The sequence below is a fragment of the Condylura cristata genome, unplaced genomic scaffold, assembly GCF_000260355.1.
Source record: "Condylura cristata isolate star-nosed mole 26May11 unplaced genomic scaffold, ConCri1.0 scaffold00022, whole genome shotgun sequence".
Taxonomy (NCBI): Eukaryota; Metazoa; Chordata; class Mammalia; order Eulipotyphla; family Talpidae; genus Condylura; species Condylura cristata.
The window spans coordinates 17492223-17511739 of record NW_004567123.1 but is presented as its reverse complement, the minus strand read 5'-3'; the positions used below and the strand labels follow the sequence as shown (position 1 = coordinate 17511739).

General features: G+C 46.4%; 1 protein-coding gene across 8 annotated transcripts in view; it reads left to right on the top strand.

Moving 5' to 3' along the window:
• The window catches only part of DLGAP4 (discs, large (Drosophila) homolog-associated protein 4), a 126570-nt gene that overhangs the window by 87836 nt on the left and 19217 nt on the right, over nucleotides 1–19517 (top strand). For 6 of the 8 annotated variants that reach the window (XM_004687223.2, XM_004687222.2, XM_012728295.1 and 3 more), the window contains 3 exons: nucleotides 11711–12072; nucleotides 14700–14788; nucleotides 15305–15717. In XM_004687223.2, coding sequence (XP_004687280.1) covers nucleotides 11711–12072; nucleotides 14700–14788; nucleotides 15305–15717 — 864 coding nt within the window. Of the gene's footprint in view, nucleotides 1–11710; nucleotides 12073–14371; nucleotides 14452–14699; nucleotides 14789–15304; nucleotides 15718–19517 lie in introns of those variants that run through there. The other 2 variants (XM_004687224.2, XM_004687226.2) reach the window with 2 other exon arrangements.

Genomic DNA, 19517 nt, shown 5'->3' with positions numbered 1-19517 from the left:
GTGCCTTTCTGAAGTACCACATTTCTAGAACACCTTCTAGGTCTCTTCAAACCCTCCCTCGAGTAAGACCAAGCACTGCGCATAGTCCACATGGGTCACATGGTTCATTTGTGGCAAATCTGTGACAGACATCTCTAATCAGTCATACCACTCTAGTCAGACAGTCTCAGGCTTGCTCATGCAGTGCTCCCTCTGACTACACCCCATAAGGAAGGGGGCATTTCATTGCTATCTCATCATTTTGCTGTGAATTTCTTGAGGACAACTACTAACCTTGGGTCCTAGTGCCCACCTAGGGCCTAATGCATGACTTCCCTTCCATAAATAAGCACTACTGCATTGGGAGGGATCTGATTTCTCCCTATACAGATGGCTCTCTTCTTTATTAGGCTCCAATTTGACATGTCGCTTTTCCAGAATCACCAGCAGTAACCACAGTATTATCCAAAAGTCAGTGGAGGATGCCCACTACCTGATCCGGCACTTTTCCTCTGTTACTTTAGCCTCAGATAGTCTGTGGTCAGCTAGGGTCACTAAGATATTTTACACATATGCTGCTTTCTCATGTAAGGCTTTTGTCTTTTATTTGGGATCCTAAACTCAGGATCTTAATATAAGGTCTGAGAACAAGAATCTTTCCCATCTCTGTCCCCTGGCCTGGCACTGAGGCAGGTAGCCATTATCTATGCTGACCTCAACTGAACTCACAGTTTTCTCCATTCAGTTCCGCACCATTCATTTAATCCCATCTCTCAACTTCCCAGGCTTCTTGGCTCCTGATTCTGTCACCAGATATACCACCTGTCACTCTAGGCATAGTGAATGAACCTATTAACACTGCCTTTCTATTCTGGGATCCGCTTGGTCATTCAAAATGATGAAAGAGGCCAGCAATCGAGGTGTGCAGGGCCGGACACTGGCTTTGCACACTGGACTCAGATGCTTGCGACAAAGAGCCAGGCTTTTGCTACCTATTCCCAGAGTTGACATCAGTCCTCTAGAAGTAAGGGTGGTTTTTGGAGGCTCTTTTTAAGTAGTACTTCCCAAGCTGGGCTCCTGGAACTGTGGGGCTTTGGAAAACCAACAGTGAGAGTCCCAGGTTATAACCAGTCTTTGAAAAGCAAAATAGTATTTAAAAAAAGCCAAATTTTGCAGTCTCCACCCTGTCACCTCCCCACACCAGACCAGACAGACTGTACACATCAAGATTTTGCACTGGACTATAGCCATAAAAGTCTAGAAAACTGATTGTCTTTTGTCCATCAGCATCAGAGGTTATTGCTTTAATATACAGTGAGGAAATCATGATTCAGTAACCACATCTTGGAGAATGACATCTCTTTAAAAGTTTAGACTGCCAGGAGTGGTGGTGCTAAGATGTCCTAGTGGATAGGAGCAGAGATGCTGGTAGAGCAGACTCTGCAGGTAGGTCACTGAGGATAAATAAGATATTTGTGGCAATTTTTTTTTTAAGATTTATTTATTCATACAGAACTGGGGTATAGGCCAGAGATGCAGAGGGTGAGAGGATGCACCAGGAACAGAGTGGGGAGCAGAACAGGCAGATCCATGAAGTACACTGCTGAGGGGAGCAGCTGGCGGGTTAGGAGAGGTCTGCCAGGCCATGTGGTCACCTCCGGGGCAGGTGGGAATCGAACTCATGCGGAACTGGTTTAAGCTTCTTAGTGCAGTGCTTTATCCCTCTGCGCCACCAGGGAGGGCCATTTGTGGCAATTTTTTTTTTTTTTAAGATTTATTTATTTGTGCATACAGAACTGGGGTGCAGGCCAGAGGCTCAGGGGCGGTGAGAGGCTTCACCAGAGACAGAGTGGGGAGCAGAACAGGCAGATCAATGAAGTACACTGCTGAGGGGAGCAGCGGGCGGGCTAGGAGAGGTCTGCCACGCCATGTGGTCACCTCCGGGGCAGGCGGGAATCGAACTCATGAGGAAGCAGCTTTAGATTCTCAGTGCTGCGCTTTAACCCGCTGCGCCACCAGGGAGGGCCCATTTGTGGCAATTTTAACTTGGAACAAGTGAGTTGCCTTTCAGGTTGCTTACCTAGATACTGCTGTAATAGTGACAAAGGTGGCTTTTGAGAAATAGCCTGTTCTTTCTGGAAAGAGAGAGTGTTCAGCCACAGCTAGGTGCCGCTCTGGACACCTAGAGCTGATGGTCTCCAGGCTGGGAAATCTGAAGGTACTGTCCTTTCTCAGTTTGGGGTTTCAGTAGGGGTGGAGAAGGGGATATACCTATACTCAGCCCCAGAAAGAGTTCCTCCTCTGCTACCTGATCCACAGGCTGTATATTTCTTTCAGATCCTTGGCTCCTTCATTTATACTATGAGGAAGCTGAATTATTCCAGTAGGTCTCAAAATACCATGAGGGAATTCCATGTAGAGGGGAAAAAGTGGAACTGCTTTGAGGGGCCTAAAGTGGGGTGGGATCAAAAAGCTTTCCCCAGACCTGGTTTGAAAATCACTGCAATTAGTCTCTCCTAGAATTTCTCCACCCCTGGAATTAGGAGGTTCCACATCCTTATTCCACTCCCAGCATACCATCAGCCAACTGTGTGACCTGAGACAACTGGCCCCACCTCTCTGGGCTTTATTTTGAAATTACAATAAGAGTTAACCAAACTGGGAAAGTCCTGAGTGATTAGGAGACCTTTGTCAGGGGTTGTTTTTTTTCTGGTGAGTGTGTCAGAGTATGTAGAGCCATGTGATTGGAGGTGGACCTGCGGAAGGGCAGTAGGCAGCAGTGGTTATAAGCAGGGCCAGGTGTCTTTTTCTTGCTCCGGGGTTCTGACACAGGGGTCATCAAGCCTCTGCATGTGTGTCCAGGAGAGCCAGAGACTACTACCCTCTAACCTGTTCAGAGGAAATCATCACACCTTGCTTGAGAAGCCCAAGATAGGTGCTCTAAGGAATTGGCCTAGCCAAGATCTCAGCCAGGCCCCACTAGGAGGCACCTGACTCCAGCTTTGGGCAGTGTGGTGAATAGTAACTAAGTGAGCTGACTCAGGAATAAGAAAGCTTGAGCTCAAATCCTGACTTTTCCACTTACTTGCTGTGTGATCTTAGGCACTTCACATCTCTCTGGGCCTCAGATTTTTTCCTCTTTGAACAGTGATAGGTTTGGTAATGAGTTGGTAAACTGATAGAACTAAAGCACTCCATGCTAGGCAAGTTCATTGCCAGCCCTTCGTCAGGGGGAGATAACCTGAAGCTTATGGAATCTCCCCATCCTCTAAGAGCCAGCTGACCTAAACTGTGGGTCCATCCAGAGGGCATTGCTTAAGTTCTTTCTCTAACCTCTCTGACCTGAACATTTCAAGATAAGACCTCCTTACTCTTTGACTGTGTGAACAGTCCCTAGGAGCAGCTGTCTCTGGAGGGAGTGTAGGATACTGTCCTGCAACCAAGAAGGCCCCTGTCAGGCAACTGCTCCAAGCCTATCTGAATTCTGGATGGGGTTTTCCTGCCACCTGTGTGGCAAGAGCCAAGAGCCTGAAAACAGAACCTGCTAACAGGGAAAACAAGTGGCTTTCTCTGCTTTTGCCCAGCCAGACCTGAGAAACCACTAGAAATGCCTACTCACTGCCTCAGTTTCAAAGCTCCTATGGGGCTCCTGGCTTTCCAAGGGGGAGGTGAGGCTTTTGTGAACTGGCTTCCTGGGGCGTAGAAGCAGAGAAGAACCAGGTCTGAGGTCTGAGAACATCTGTTCTCACAGTTAGAAACTCTTCTGCCAGCATTTCATAGTGCCACCATGTTAGTTGGTGAGCACTTACCTACAGTGTTTTTCAAGACTTTGAATTAGCTCCATTTAAAAGTCCAGAGATTATGTTTTTTAAATCCAGACTTGTGTTTCTCTCACACATTTGGTAGCTCTGACAGTGCTAGGCCCAGGTCTCCTCCTGGCAGCTATGAGCCAAGAGGGTGAAGGTCCAGAATCTACCATGGCCAGTGTTGAGTTTAGAACCTGGCACCCTGGCCTCACAGAGCAGAGCTTTCTTACACTGCCAGTCTTAATGATAAAATGTCAGTTCTCTTAGCTCTGAAGCCACAGTGATTACTGTCCCCTATTCCAGGCCTGTATCTGGAGTTAAGTAGCACCTAACCCAGGACTTGATCAATAATGATTCTTCTAAATCTATACATACAGTGTTCCTTGCCTGGAAAATTACTAAAAGCACTGCCTGTTTGCTTTCTCAGCTATCTTTCAGAAATGCCTATTTTTCAATCTCTGATGCTTGCTCAGTGTGTAGGGTTTGTTGAGCTCTTGTTCCCATGGCCCACTGCCCAACTTCAAGCAGATTGCTCAAGGCTCTACCTTCCACTAGATTTGACTCCTGTAGAGTGAGAGTGTGTGTGAGAGAGAGAACACACATGCAAATGTGTGTGCTTGTATTCAAAGTCCTGACCCAGGGCATTAGATTCCAACTCAGAATCATTCTGTTTCTCTGAACCTCAGTATATATCCAGATGAAAAATAGGGATTTTTTTCATTCTTTCAATAAATATTTTCTGAGCCAAACCGCACACTAGGTCTGATGTTGGGACATCATCAAAGACCCTGTTGTCAGGGACTTACAGTAAATACTTAGAATGTATGTCTGGTAGGGGAGAGAGAAAAAAGACAAGTTAAGTAGTGAGTGGGCCAATACTTGAATGAAACACATAGGGACCTCAAAGAAAGAGAAGAATCTTTATAAACAGGGTGGTCAGGGAAAACCTCATTCAAGATCTGACACTTGAATGAAGACCTGAAATTAGGGTGAGAAGAAGGCATGCAAAGATAGGAGTAGAGATCATTTCAGACAGGGAACAGCAAATTTAAAAGCCCTGAGATGCCTTTGGAGTTTGGAGTCTGAGGAATAACAAAGATGCTGGCATGGCAGGAATGATCAGCAAAGGGAAAGTGTAGGAACTGAACCCAGTAAAAGAGGGTAGGGGCCAGTTTCTACTGTAGGTTAAGGTGCCAGTACAGATTTTATTCTTCATGGAGTGGAGGACCTTTGAAAAGCTGTACAAAGGGAAGGAGGTAATCCAGTTTCTAATTTTAAAAGATTCTTCAGGCTGTTGTTTGGAGAGTGATTGTAAGTTGGGCCACAGGCAAGGCAGGAAGACCAGAAAGCAGGTTAGTGGGAACAGGGAGAAGCAGGTCTCTATAAGACATGCTTTTGTGGTAGAGGGCTAGGGCTAGGGCTAGGAAGAGAGTCAAGGGAATTCCCAGACTCCTGGAGTCTGTAACTGAGTGCATGGTGTTTTCCTCCTGGGAAAACACAGCTGATGTAGAGGAGGAGAAGCTTCAGATTCATTCTGGATGTTCTCCTCTAGAGATGGCCTTGACACTGGACACAGTTGCCTGGTGTACTGGACTATTGATACATCAGGTAATACGTCTACCCAGGTGCTACCAAGTCTTCCTGTTATAAAATCCTGACTAGGGGCCAGTTTTGGAGGGACTAACAAGGGATGCTGCAGGCAGGAAGATGCCTGTTCCCACTGCCTTAGTGACTCCGACAGCTGAGGACTATCTGAGAAGAGGCAGCCTTCTATTAGACCTTTCCTACGCGTCCTTCCACCAGCTAAAATAACCTTATTTCTACTCTGTCAAGCCATGCCTTGCTCACATCTATCTTCCTGTGCTTTGGGCTTTCCTGCCCTGCTCTCACTCACAGAGGATCCCTTCACTTGAAACCCTGAAGACCCTTATCACTCACAGACTCTATTTCATCCTTACATTCCTTATAATATGTTCCAGAAAGGACCACTAGCTCAGGAGATTATTGCTCATTCTCTCCTTTACCCAGAAACCACGGTGACAGAATTTGCAGGGACCCATTCCACAATTACAAAGCATATTGGTGTTTGTCATTTTTTTGGCTCTGACTTAGAGTCTATTGAGTATAACACCCCTTTTCTGGGTAAAACAATTTATGTGCCTGCAGCCTGAGTTCAAGCCCCAGCCCAATACTTCCTTGCTGGGAAGTGAGTTATGACAAGTTGTTCTGCCTCTCTGGGTTTCATCTATGAAGTGAGGCAACGATAGACACTACCTCACAGGTACCCACTTGGAGGGTGTTGGGCTGAGAAGTGCTGACTGTCCTTTTTGATAGAGTTTGAAATTTAAAGTTTGATGTTGCTAACTCCTCAGGCACAGCTTTCAGGCCAATGAAGTGGGAGTTACATGAGCTTCAGAGGTCAGTCTGTGCCTGACCCTGACCTAGAATTATGCTTGGAATTTTCTTCCAGCTTTGGGGTAGAAACAGGGAAGGAAGGAGGAGTTTGAGGCTGGGTGGGAATCTTGATTTTTCTGCTTTTACCACAGCACATAATGGGTTACCCGATGTAGCAGGTTTGACAGGTTACTTAAGTAGGAGAAGGAATGGGATCTTCTAGGCCATAATTATAGATCTTCCTCTGGCAGTCTTTTTCTCAGCCTGTCAGAACCAGCAAAGGAAAACTGCAGAGATGGTCAGGTTCTAATAGCAGCTCTGTCCATTCATATAGAACCTTGAGTGGGCTCCACTGCCTCTTCTGTAAAGCTGTTGCCATGGCTCCCACAGTCTGTGGCCCTCTGAATCTTTTGAGGAGACTAGGCCTCTTCTTCAACTGCCTTGTCAGGTTCAGGTCCTGGGAACCAGTAGGGGTGATTCTGAGCTGGTTCTCAAGAACAAGTCCAGCTTGGCCTCCAAGGCACTTGCAGGGAGCTAGCTTCAAGGGGTGGATATGTCCTCTAGAGCCTCAGGAGGTAGTTAGCCACTCCTCTCAGAATCTGAAGCTGATCATCTTATATACCTTGACATTAAAAAACAAGTGTAGAAACAAATTCATTCTTTTCTATTAAGTGGAGCTTGCTGAATAAAATCTTGGGACAGAAGGGAATTGTCTTCTTAGAAGCAAAGACATGGTTTGTGGGATGGGGAGACTGGTCTGCATGTCTGGGGCTTGGGGCAGCATGGGCAGAAGGGATCACACATCTTTTCCTTGTCTTTGCCCTTGCATGAGGTATGGTCATGGCCAGCATGGGGGGCAGGGGAGCATGTGGCCCTGGGGACAATGGCTTGGTGTGCACACACTGCTGTGGCTCTATAGGCACTTCACTCAGGGTCTTTGAAAATATACACAGGGGCCAGCTGGAGAAGACTCATGGGGGGATGTTCATCCCCAGGCTTCTAGGGAAATCTGAATATTTTCAGTAGTAAATGTCAAAGAGTTGGATCCATGTGCCATGTTGTTGAAATTCTAAGCACAGAAAGTCGTGGTCATGTCCTGGAGGATGTAGGACTGACCACGCCTAACATCTTGGATTTCTAGGCTCTTGCCTTCTCTAAAGTTTAATTAGCATAAGATAGTTGTATACACTCAGGACTGAGCACTGGGCCACCAAATTGCATGGGGCATGCTCTCTGTTGGGGAACTAGTTACAGCCCTGAGTCTCCAGCTGACCCACAGAGAAAGAGGGACAGAATCTGCCTGGGAGTGGAAAGACTGTTAGGGGGACAGTTCCAGGAGGACTGGAGAAGATACTCTGGCAGGAACAAGTGCATGTGCAAAGGCTTGAGCACATGAAGAGTGGTCTGTTTGGGAAATGGTGCATTTGGTTCTCTGAAGCTGGAAGGGGCATGCTGAGGGCACTGAAGGACAGTTGATGAAGCTGCAAAGGTGGGGGAGGGAGGTTACAAGCCAAATTTGGGAGGACTACAACCTTGAATTCTGAAGTGTTGGGAGATTTTTCAATTACTAAATAAATGTGGGGTTTTGTTTTGTTTTGTTTTTTTGTCTTTGCAACTGAGACGGTTTTAGAGCGATGATGAGGTTAATTTTCCCATTCAACAAGATTTGTGCTCGTGCTATTACCCTGGACCTGGGATATGACCTGCTGTGCCAAGACAGACAGAGTCTTCTGACCTCCCACTCGTATGATCAGCAAGTAAATCCCTACCTAAATTGATGACAAATGTGATAGGCTGTTCTGATGGCGATCCTAGGCGGTAATGACAGTGGAGGGTAGTCAGGGGAGAACTCCATGAGGAAGTGACTTTCGAGCCATTTGAAGAGAGAGAGAAGCTTTCCAGGCAGAAGGGACATGTACATACACTTGTTGGCCTGTTTTCATGCATGTGAAATGAGTACTGTCTATGCAGTCAGGATTCTGAGGGGCAGTGGGGCATCATGCTTGGAGCTAAGGGATTCCTAACACCCAAGGAGTCACCCAAGAGCCAGAATTCTCTCTGCTAGTCACATCTCATATCTGGCTATGCCCTGTGCCCCAACAGACAGAGAGTCCAAGATAAGTTCACTTTCCTTTTATAAGATCTGGCCATCTGTCCTGGCCTCTTAGTAGTTTGCTTTGTCTCTGAACAATGACTCCTTCAGCCAGGCTTAGAGCTTAATTATGGCTCCTCATACTCACTTCTGCCCTTAGCCTTTTAAACATTTTGAGTGGATTCTGATCTGTGCAAAAAGCTCCAGTGAAGCTCTGCTTCCTCGGGCATAGTTAGGCCAAACAAATCAATCCTGAAATCCCCAATGAGTGCTGTCTGCTGAGTGCTGGTGGCCATTGACTGCTTTAAATGTCTAGCTCTTGGGGGAAACTGTCCCTGGGTTGGTCAAGTCAGCATAGCCTCCCTACCAGTAGCTGGGGTGTGGTAAAATGTTGGTTCACATCCTTCTCCAGATCTAATTGCCTCTGTAACAAATAGGAGCCCTTGCAGCTCTGGGCCTGGCTCAGCCTTAACCTCTGTGACATAGCCAATTACTCACTTCCTGGGGGTCACACAACTGGTAAATAATAGAGCTGGGATCTGAACTCGGGCAGTGGAGAGCAGAGATTCAGAACTGAGATCTTTTGTTCAGTCAGTGATGGAAGGTTCCACACTCATCCTTGAATGAAAGAACAAATGGGAAAACGCTATAGGTTTGTCAAGGGCTTTATGAATATAGTATAATACCCAGTTAGGCCTCTAGCCCTCCCCAGCTAAACAGACAGAGGTACTGAAACATCCACAGCCAGAGCTGAACTTGTGTAAAAACCTAGAAGTCAAGCCCCTGCATTTAGGTTAGGTACTATCTATTCCAGCATCTGATTTCCGCTTGTGTGTGCCTCACAGACAGCTGTAGGGCCAAAGGGTGCTAAAGGGTGCAGTGCTCAGTGAAGAACTAAGACATCTGCAACTCCAGACTGACAAAGAGGGGCCTAAGGTCTGGGGAGCAGAGGGAAGTGGGCTGTACAGACAAACAGATGTGGGTGCAGCTCTAGGCAAGTTCTATAACCTTCCTCGGCCTCATGTGCTCCATCTACAAGGTGGGCAATCACAGCCCTACCTTAGAGAGTCACAGTGAGGCTTAAATTACAAAGCCACAGTGTTGGCAAGCATAGCGCAGTAAATCACCCACTTTTGGCTGTCAGGCTATGCCTTACAGCCAGCTGAACACAAGCTCATCTTTCCTGAGCAGACCCCCTTCTTCCACAGGGCCGTGCATTGGAGAGTCAGTCTCCAGTTGACCAGAGTCCTACCTCCTACCTTCCCAAGCTGCCTTTGTTCCACTTCTGTTCGTGCACTCCCCTTCCATGGTTGGGGAGTCGGATTGCAAATGTATCTCTTAAGAGGGATTCCCAATTTTTAACCAAAGCCTGAGCAAAACTGAAAAATTTTGAACAGTGTGAATTGAGTGCTCCTGGCTCTGATCACCCAGAGCATTTTAACAGCTCTGTACCAGGTCAGGCATAAAACTAGGCTCCAAGCCCCTGACCATTCCCATTGTGGCATTTATTACATTGAAGCACTCGGTATTACATAGCTTGTTTCTCTGTTCAACATGGCTCCTAGCTTTCCTGGAATCCATTATAGGCCTGGCTTAATATTGGATGAACAGATGAACTTTTAAGTTGAATTTTTTATTTTTAGGTCATTATAATTTGCTTGCAGTTATGACTACAGAAGGATATGTGTATCCTTTACCCAGTCTGCCTCAGTGGTAAAATCTTGCATAACTATAATCTGATGTCTACATCTGTATCTTAGAATGAGAATACAATCCACCAGTCTTACTTGGATTTCACAGTTTTCACTGTACTCACTTGTGTGTATTTGGCCACGTGTATAAGTTTATGTTTCTACTGCGACAGTCAAGGTGCAGAACTGTTCCATCAGTCAGCACACAAGGATCCTTCTTGTCCTTCTATAACCACATCTACTTCCCAGTCCCCAGCCATTCCCTTTCCTCCTTAGACTCTTCCCCAGCCACTAATCTGTTTTCCATCTCTATAATTAGGTCATTTCAGGAATGTTATGTAAATAGAATCATACGGTATGTAACTTCTTGGGACTGTTTTTTTTCTCTGCATAATTTCACTTGAGAGTCATTCAGGTTATTGCATGTATCAATAATTTATTGTTGGGTAATATTCTACAGTTTAGATGTACCACAGTTTAACCATTCACCCATTGAAAGATAATCAAGGTTATTTCCACTTTGGGGCTACTATGAAGAAAGCTGTCATAAACATTCATAGACATTTTTTTGTGGACATGCCATTTTTTTTATGAGATAAATGCCCAAAAGTGCAATTATTTATATAGTAATATAAGCTAAATTTTAAAAGAACTGTCAGACTATTTTCATGATAATAGTATCATTTTATAATCCCACCCAGTGTATAAGTTATTTAGTTTCTCCACACCCTCACCAGCATTTGGTGGTATCATTGTTTTTTTATTTTGGTTATTCCAGTAGGTGTGTGTAATGACCTCTCATTGTGGCAGGTAAATGGATTCTGCTGTGTTTGTCCATGGCACCTGTGGCACTGAGCTTGTTACACAGATTTCCTTTGTCACCATCACTGTGATTGGTAGCATTGAAGGCAGGGCTTAAAGTCACTGCTCTGGTTCCACTCCCAGCCTAGGCAAAGACCAGGTAGAGACTTGTTTCAGACCTCACTGGAGAAAGGGCATTTAGAATTTAGTTGCTGAGAAAGGCTCTTGGTTCTGATTCAGTCCCTCACAACAAGTAGCTACTGATGTTTTGAAAAGCACCTTCTGTTTCAAACACAAAGTTTAGCATTTATGGAACAAGCTGTGGGTCTTCAGTTGCCCCAGACCAGCTGGGAACGGGATTCAGAAATGACCCCATTTTCCACCCACAGTAGAGTCTTGGGGTCAGTGGATTGGTGTATAGGTTTTTATATAATGAGGTAGAGGGAGGTAGGAATGAAAAGATGGGGCTGGGTGGAGGGAGGGAGAGTTTAACTGGTCTTTGACCAGGCAGGGAGGGGAGTATCCAAACAGAGGGAACAGGGGAAGAGGGAAGCAGTAGGTCTCTCAGTGAACGTGAGGAAAACAAGGTTAACCATTCCTTAATTGTCATTGCCTTGGCATAGGTCAGGCTGTCACAGACTGTGGCACAAGGAGCCTCACTATGTAGCCCAGGCCCCAGCTGGATAGTACCTCATAGTGTGTAACTTACGAGGTGGAAGGTGGTCTATATTGGCCTCCCTACTAGACTTTTCCTGAGGGTGGGCAGGACCTGTGTCTGTCTTGGTCATTGCTGTGTCGGACCCCAACTTTCCAGCTGTAAAATTCTCACTAAGGGAATGGCTGAGGCCCAGAGCTAGAGCCTGGTCAGGTAGGACCTCACACTTGGAAAGGTCTGAGAGGGTTAGGGACCTCACCTTCTCCACTCCCCTCTTCTCATCCATGTACAGGTTCATCATGCTTAGTGGCGTATAAGAAGACCCCGCCACCGGTCCCTCCACGCACTACGTCAAAGCCGTTCATCTCAGTCACTGTCCAAAGCAGTACTGAGTCTGCCCAGGACACCTACTTGGACAGCCAGGACCACAAGAGCGAGGTGACAAGCCAGTCAGGCCTGAGCAACTCTTCAGACAGCCTAGACAGCAGTACCCGACCACCCAGCGTGACACGAGGCGGAGTCATACCAGCTCCTGAGGCCCCTGAGCCACCCCCAAAACATGCAGCTCTGAAGAGTGAACAAGGAACGCTGACCAGCTCTGAATCCCACCTTGAGGCCATCCCCAAAAGGAAGCTATCGTCTATAGGAATACAAGTAGGGGCCCCTTTTGCACTGTGTCCTTGACTCGCTCTGTGCACCTACCTGTGTGTAATTACATCTGATGGAGGCCCACTAGGTCTCCTGGGCAAAAGGCAGTTTGTTTTGGGGTGTAGGTCCTAAGAGGCCAAGCCAAATTCCACCCATAGCCACATCTTTCTGGAATTCATCCATGCGTGTCGCAGAGTCTGCAGCCATGGGCATGTGTACCTGCTCCTCCAATGGGATGACCCAGTCAGTGAATGTAGTTACACTCAGCCAGCCATCTCCTGTCCACTGTTTGCTTGTCCACTGTATGTCCACTCCACCTTTTGCCCTGCCAGTCAACATGTAGGAGGTAGGACTGGCCTAACAGTTCTCTAATCCAAGGTCAGCTCGGGTGCGGAGACCATAGCCCTGCCTGGCTGTGGGAGCAGCGTGGAGCATAGTCGCGGATGGGCCAGGGACCCAGGACCCAGGGTCTTTGAGCCATGGGGATTACACCAGGGGAACTTTGCCCAGAGCCCTCTCGGGCTTTGGGGACAGGTAGGTGGTTTGAGGCACCAGGCCCATGTCAAAATAAGAAGTGTGGTGCCAGTCCTGGTGCCTCTGTCCATGAGAAAGAATCCAGGCAGATAGTTACCCTCGGACCAAGTATCCGAAGCCTGCAGCTCTTCCCAGAACCCAAACTCACTGTGCACCTGCAGCCGTGGCACACAGCATTGCAGGGTGCTCCAGCTTCCTGCTCCCTTGCTTTGTTGCACTACCTGCATGCACTCAGCTCACTAAGCTCTCTTCTGTTAGCTGAACTGGGAAAACTTGGGGCCCCGCCTTACAGTGTTCAGAGTAAGCGGCGTCTCTCTGCTTGACTGGGTGTCCAGACTACCAGACTAAGGTGGAGCACACTTGGGGAATGGAGGGAGGGCATCTCAATCTGGAGGGTGGAGTGATCGAGAAGGTATGGGTTGTAGCTTAGTGTTGGCAGATTCGTTGGACACAGCCAAGTTGATGACAAAGCAGAATGCAGAAGGAACATGGAATGCAGAGAGCACTGGATGACACAAAAGATCCATTGGTGAATTTCTTGCATCTGGCTGATTTTTTTTTTCTTCCAAGGCAGCTCTTCAGTTTCCCCAGATATAAGGGAATCGCCTGGAAGATTCCTGTTTCCTGGACTCCATAGGGGTCCAACGCCTGCCCTAATGACCATTCCATGAGTGATTCTTAAAAACAAGAAAGTAGCCTAGGTTCTGACCTTTGGTCCCCAATGACCAAGGGTCTTTGTTCTGGTAACCCCACCCTGTCTTTGACCAAACCATGTGCCCCATATTTTCAGAAGTCCTGACAAAGAATTAGGTGCACCATTGATTCTTTTCACCTAGAAGTTCATGTGGGGATAAAGATTTTAGTTCTTGGGCCTGCCCTGGGCTACCCCTTTCCCAGTTTCACCCTCACCCCACCCTCTTGGCAGTAGCTTCTTGCCCACCCTCTTGGCAGTAGCTTCTTGCCCACCCTCTTGGCGGTAGCTTCTTGAGATAGTGATGCCACATTTCCCGAGCTGGCTCCTGCTGAGGGAGAAATGCAGCTGCATGCCCAAAGCAAGTAGGACTCTGGTCCTCAGGCCTTTCCCCAGAAAACTGCCCTGGTCCTGATTCTTTCACAGTTAAGAGCCTGAGAGTTCCCCAGTTTCAGAGAATAGCCCATCAATGCTTTCCTACCCTTTGGTGCCTCAGGTCCTAGGTCAAGTGAAGGTTCTTCATTCATGAGCATTGACAGCCTGTCCTTTGTCCCAGCATAGAAAGGTAGGCCCGTGTTTTCCCCCACACTGTCTCTGGTGAATCCTTCCCCAGACCCCTGCACCTCTGGCCTGCACCCCAGCTCTTGTATGCATAAATAAATCTTTTTAAAAAAATAAAGGCAGGCCCGAGGCATCACTGTTGACGTGTTCCCTTCACTTTACAGGGGTGCCAGGAAGGAGTGCTCACTGCACTCAGCCCTGGTCCCAGTCCTTCCTACTGCTCCCCAGGCCTACCCAGTGCTTGAAGCCAAGTGTGACCGAGGCATCGGGATGGCATCCCATAGTGTCCTGGGATTTCATGGACCTTGGTGGTAGTTTCCAATACTGTTGTCCAAGGTTTGCCCTTAGCGCAGGTGCCTCCAGCCTGCCCTTCAGCTGCAAGGTTGGGGGAGTGATCTCTACCTGGAGACAGCCCCCAGCTTCAACTACACCAGATAACAGTTGTGGCCTTGTGTGTGTGTGTGTGTGTGTTTTCTCTTTCGTCGTCCTTTTTTTCCCTTCTCTCGGATGCGTGTAAAGGAGAGGACTAGAAGGAACGGTTCCCACCTCTCGGAGGACAACGGACCCAAAGCGATCGATGTGATGGCACCCTCCTCAGAGTAGGGAAAGCCAGTCATCTCCACCCCATCCCACCTCCCGCCCACCTGCCCGCCCGCCTCCGCGCGAATGAGCAGTGCCCGGCTTAACCTGGTCCAGCCTCGGACCCACGTGCAGTGTCCGCATGCCTGTGTCTGTCCACATGTCTGTTTGCGTCGTCCCACTAATGTGAATTTCAGCAGCAAGTGTGGTGTTTGTTTTTATTTTTGTCTTTGTCTCCGTGCTGTTGCTGTCGTTGTCCTTCAATAAGGTTGACTGCATTCAGCCAGTGCCAAAAGAGGAGCCCAGTCCCGCTACCAAATTCCAGTCCATCGGGGTTCAGGTAGAGGACGACTGGCGGTAAGTCACACAGAGATGGTGGCTGCTTCTCCCCCTTCCTCTCCCTCCCTCTGCTGTGCCTTCTCCTCCCGCTCTAACCCACTTTTCCCTGCTGAATTTCTAATAACCAAGCTGGGTTTGGGGTGCGGGCGGTGGCCCAGGCATGGGAGGCTGGGCAGGCAGGTGGGCGGGCACATGAGCACTTGCTCTGTGAGATTAATCAGCCCGATGGGGGCTAAGGCCAGCCTGAAATGGCCTGGCTACCCTGATGTTGGTGGTCTTCCTGGCCCCACTGCAGTAAACAGGCAACCTTATGACCTTGTCCATGTGTGTGTGTGCGTGTGTGTATGGGTGGGATGGGGCAAGGGCTGAGCAGAGAATGAGACAGGCGCTGTGGGACCCGCTTCAGGCGCATGGTGAGCAGATGATGCATCTGTTTCTCTGTCTCCCGTGTGTCCCAGTCGGGTGGCCTCTAGTCTTGGACCCTCTTGCTGATCACTCCTTCCTGTCCCCACCCCTCCCTACCCCCACCCACAGAAGCAGCGTGCCCTCTCACAGTATGTCCTCCCGACGGGACACCGACTCAGATACCCAGGATGCCAATGACTCAAGCTGTAAATCATCTGAGAGGAGCCTCCCGGACTGTACCCCACATCCCAATTCCATCAGCATTGATGCAGGCCCACGGCAGGCCCCCAAGATTGCCCAGATCAAGCGCAACCTCTCCTATGGAGACAACAGCGACCCTGCCCTAGAGGCATCTTCGCTGCCCCCACCCGACCCCTGGCTCGAGACAACCTCCAGCTCCCCAGCAGAACCAGCACAGCCAGGAGCTTGCCGTCGAGATGGTTACTGGTTCTTGAAGCTACTTCAGGCAGAAACGGAGCGTCTAGAAGGCTGGTGCTGCCAGATGGACAAGGAGACCAAAGAGAACAACCTCTCTGAAGAAGGTGAGTGCCCTATGAACCGCCCCTCCTCCCTGTTGAGGGGTGAATGAACACCTGGTCCCCCAGCTTCAGAACCTCTGAGCAGGGAGTCTCTTAAGTACTCTTCTTGGGTCAGTTGTGAACTCATCTCATTTTCATTCTTCCATCTGCCTAACCCAATCTTTTCTGGAAATGATTTATGGCAATAGTTAGTTGCTGTTGTACAGACTGTGGGATCGGTCATTTCTCGGCTTAAATCGTAGTTCTTCCCTTACTAGTGAAGCTTTGTCAAGTTACTCTGAATATGTTTTCTTGTCTGTAAAGTGGAGATAATTCTACCCTCTAACTGTACAGGTATATTAGGATTGAAAGTGGCAATGCAACTGAGATGGGAAAATGCACAAAATGATGTAAAAATAAACTATTATGTTATAAAAAAATAAGAAAAAATATAGTGTCAAAGTGCCAGTCACATAATTATGCCTTCAACATGTCTTTACTGAGTGTCTGCAGTGTGCCAAGCACCAGGGTCTTAACTAGGCCTGAACAGGATGTGAGGAACAATGGGTAATAAGCAGATATCTACTAGTCCATTTACACTTTTAACTGTACCAGCCCTATTTCTCAAAAGTCTTCAATAATTGAGAAATCAATTTAAGAAAAAGCCAGAAAGATGTGTAGGGATCCTAGATTCACTGTGGTTGATGAACAGATGAGGTGGTTTGGGGACAGGCCCTTTGGACACTCCAGGCCATGGCCTTCAGCCACAGCTCTGGTTCCCAGTTTGCTCCTACCATCAAACATCAGGAAGGATGGGCTCAGAGTGTCCAGAGGGACAGAGAGCATCCCACTGACGCTGATGGAGTAGGACCTGAGGAAAGCACCTTTTGATGATTCAGAAGGCGCTTCAGTCTTTGTTTTTCTGTCCTCTGGACTGGTTCCCAGCTTTGATGTCACACCCACTGTTGTACAGGGAACTGTTGTGAGGTATAAGCCTAATAACTTCTGACAATAATAGTATTTTAAAAATCAGAATGACACAAAGATCAGAGCACTAAAAGAAACTGTCCAGCCCACTACTCTACCTTCATCTCTCCCACTTTCAACTCTCACTAGCTATATATTCTGGTATTTGCCTTAATATTTCTTTCCTTATTTCTTTTTAAATGTGCTTACCCTTTACTTCCTCTCTAAAATTATCAATATGTATTGATTTCCTGCTATAATAGATGCAAATTTGGGCAGGGTTACCACCTCCCTTGCTCCTCCCCTTTTATTTATATCATAGTTTTGGGCTAAATAATAACCAGTATATCTGTTCATTATGAGCTTGTAAATGTTGTTCACTGGCAAGTGTAAAGCTGTATTGTGATTTCATCCTTTTTTTTTTTCCTTAAAATGAATGGGTGCCTCATATTTTAAACTTTTAATTTTAAAATCCTTTTTGTTTTGTTTTTTTTTCTTCACATACTTCATCAAGTTTCAGACCTACCAAGACTACTTTCCTAATGTGTGAAAGTATCAAATCATCTCACAATTTCATGCTTTTCCTGGTGCACTTTGTTCTCTGCTCTGGTCTGTCCAGATTACTTGGTGGACCAGTTGCTTAACAGCAATCTAGAGATTTCCCTTTCTGTCACCTGGGTCTGCCCTTGGCCACTTTCCCGAGATGGATATGCTTTCTAGTTCATATGGCCTTCTGCTTTCTTGGTTTTACTCTATCTCATTTTACTGGATTACATTTTCATTTGGAGATAAATTTTGTAAGCTTTATCTTTAATCAAACCTCACATAGTTTGGCTGGGAATAGAGTTCAAAATAATAAATAGATTACTCATATACATAAATGTATATATTTACATATGTGTAATTTATAAAGTTCAAGATAATTCTCCTTAAGAATCCCAAAAGCTGTGTTGGTCCATTACTTGTGCTGAAAGTTTGATACCATTTCATTTATCAGTCTTTCATACTTTTTTACTCTCTGGAAGCTTTTGGGAACTTCACCCAAAAGCTTGTGAGATTTTTCAATGATGTGCTATGTGAGATTTACCAATGTGAGATTTCTCAATGATGTGCTATGCAATGGGTATTCTGGTTCTATGGAGAAGAATCTTGCATTAATTTTTTATACTTCACTTCTGTTTATTCTATTTTCTCTCTAAAACCCATCACTCAGTTGCTGGTCCAGGTGGATTGATCGTTGGACTCTGATCTTCTTCATAATTATGTAGTTTTTGTTTACTTTCCTGGAAGGCCTTTTCTTTCATATCATGATGACTTTATTACGATATAATTCACATGCCATAAAATCCACCCCTTTAAAGTGTACAGTTCAGTGGCATCTGGTATTCTCAGTACTTTGCAACCATCACTGCTCACTAATATTTGAACATTTTCATCACTCCAGAAGAAGCCCCTAACCATAGACAGTAGTCGTTCTTCATTACTTCCACCCTATAGTTCTTTTTTTTTTTTCTTTAAAGATTTATTTATTTATGCATACAGAACTGGGGTATAGGCTAGAGGTGCAGGGGCAATGAGAGGATTTGCCAGAGACAGAGTGGGGAACAGAACAGGCAAATCTACAAAGTACACTGCTGAGGGGAGTGGCAGGTGGCAGGAGAGGTCTGTCGCACCATGTGGTCACCTCTAGGGCAGGCAGGGATCGAACTCATGCCAAAGTGGCTTTACTTCTTAGTGCTGCGCTTTTAACCCACTGGGCCACCAGGGAGGGCCCCTCCCTGTAGTTCTTAATCACCAATACTCTAGATGGTTTTGCCTGTTCTGGACACTTACATAAATGTAATCATCCAGTACATGGGCTGTGCCATTGTGGATCAGCTCCCTGGGGATCTAACTCAGGCCTCAGGCCATAGCAGTGATGATAGCATTGGGATTTAACCCCTTTGCCACCAAAGAGTTTTCTTAATCACACCCCAAACCTTGCTTGCCGAACCTGACCTCTAAATGGAGACCTTTCCACAAAAGACAGATGTAGTCACATAATTCTGCCCTAAAGCCAAGATAAATATTCTGACTGCTTAGAGAAATGGCCAATGCCCACATAGTTTGTTTCCTCTCTTGAACAGACATTTTGCATTACCTTGTCCAAATCTAAAGGCCTTTAAATTTGATAACATTCTCTTCAGGCACTTCCTGTCTCCCTTATTTTTTTAAATTGTGGTTAAATACACATAAAATTTGTCATTTCAGCCATCTTTAAGTGCAGTTCAGTAGCATTAAGTACATTCATATTGCTATGCAACCACCACCACCATCCATCTCCAGAACTTCATTTTCACTAGTGAAACTCCGTACCCATTAAGCAGTAACTCCTATTTTCCCCTCATCAGCCCCTGGCAACCACCACTCTATTTTCTGTCTGTATGAATTTAATTTCTCTGGGTACCTTGTATATGTAGAATCATACAATATTTGTCCTTTTGAGACTGGCTTATTTCACATAGCATAATATCTTCAGGATTCATTCATGTGTAACAGGTATCAAATTTTCCTTCCTTTTCCAGTTTGAATAGCATTTCATTTTATGTATATACCACATTTTTCATATCCATTTGTTTGTTGGTGGATGCTTTTGGCTATTGTGAACAGTGGCACTTCCTGTCTTTCAGGAGTACAGTTCTTCATTGATATTAGCATACTCTTTGACCAAATACATCTACTCACGCCCTTGTCTGATGGCTACAAGTTTGTTTTTTTAAGTTCTCCATGTTTTGTTTTGTTTTGTTTTGTTTTTAAGATTTATTTATGCATACAGAACCGGGGTATAGGCCAGAGGTGCAGGGGCAGTGAGAGGATTC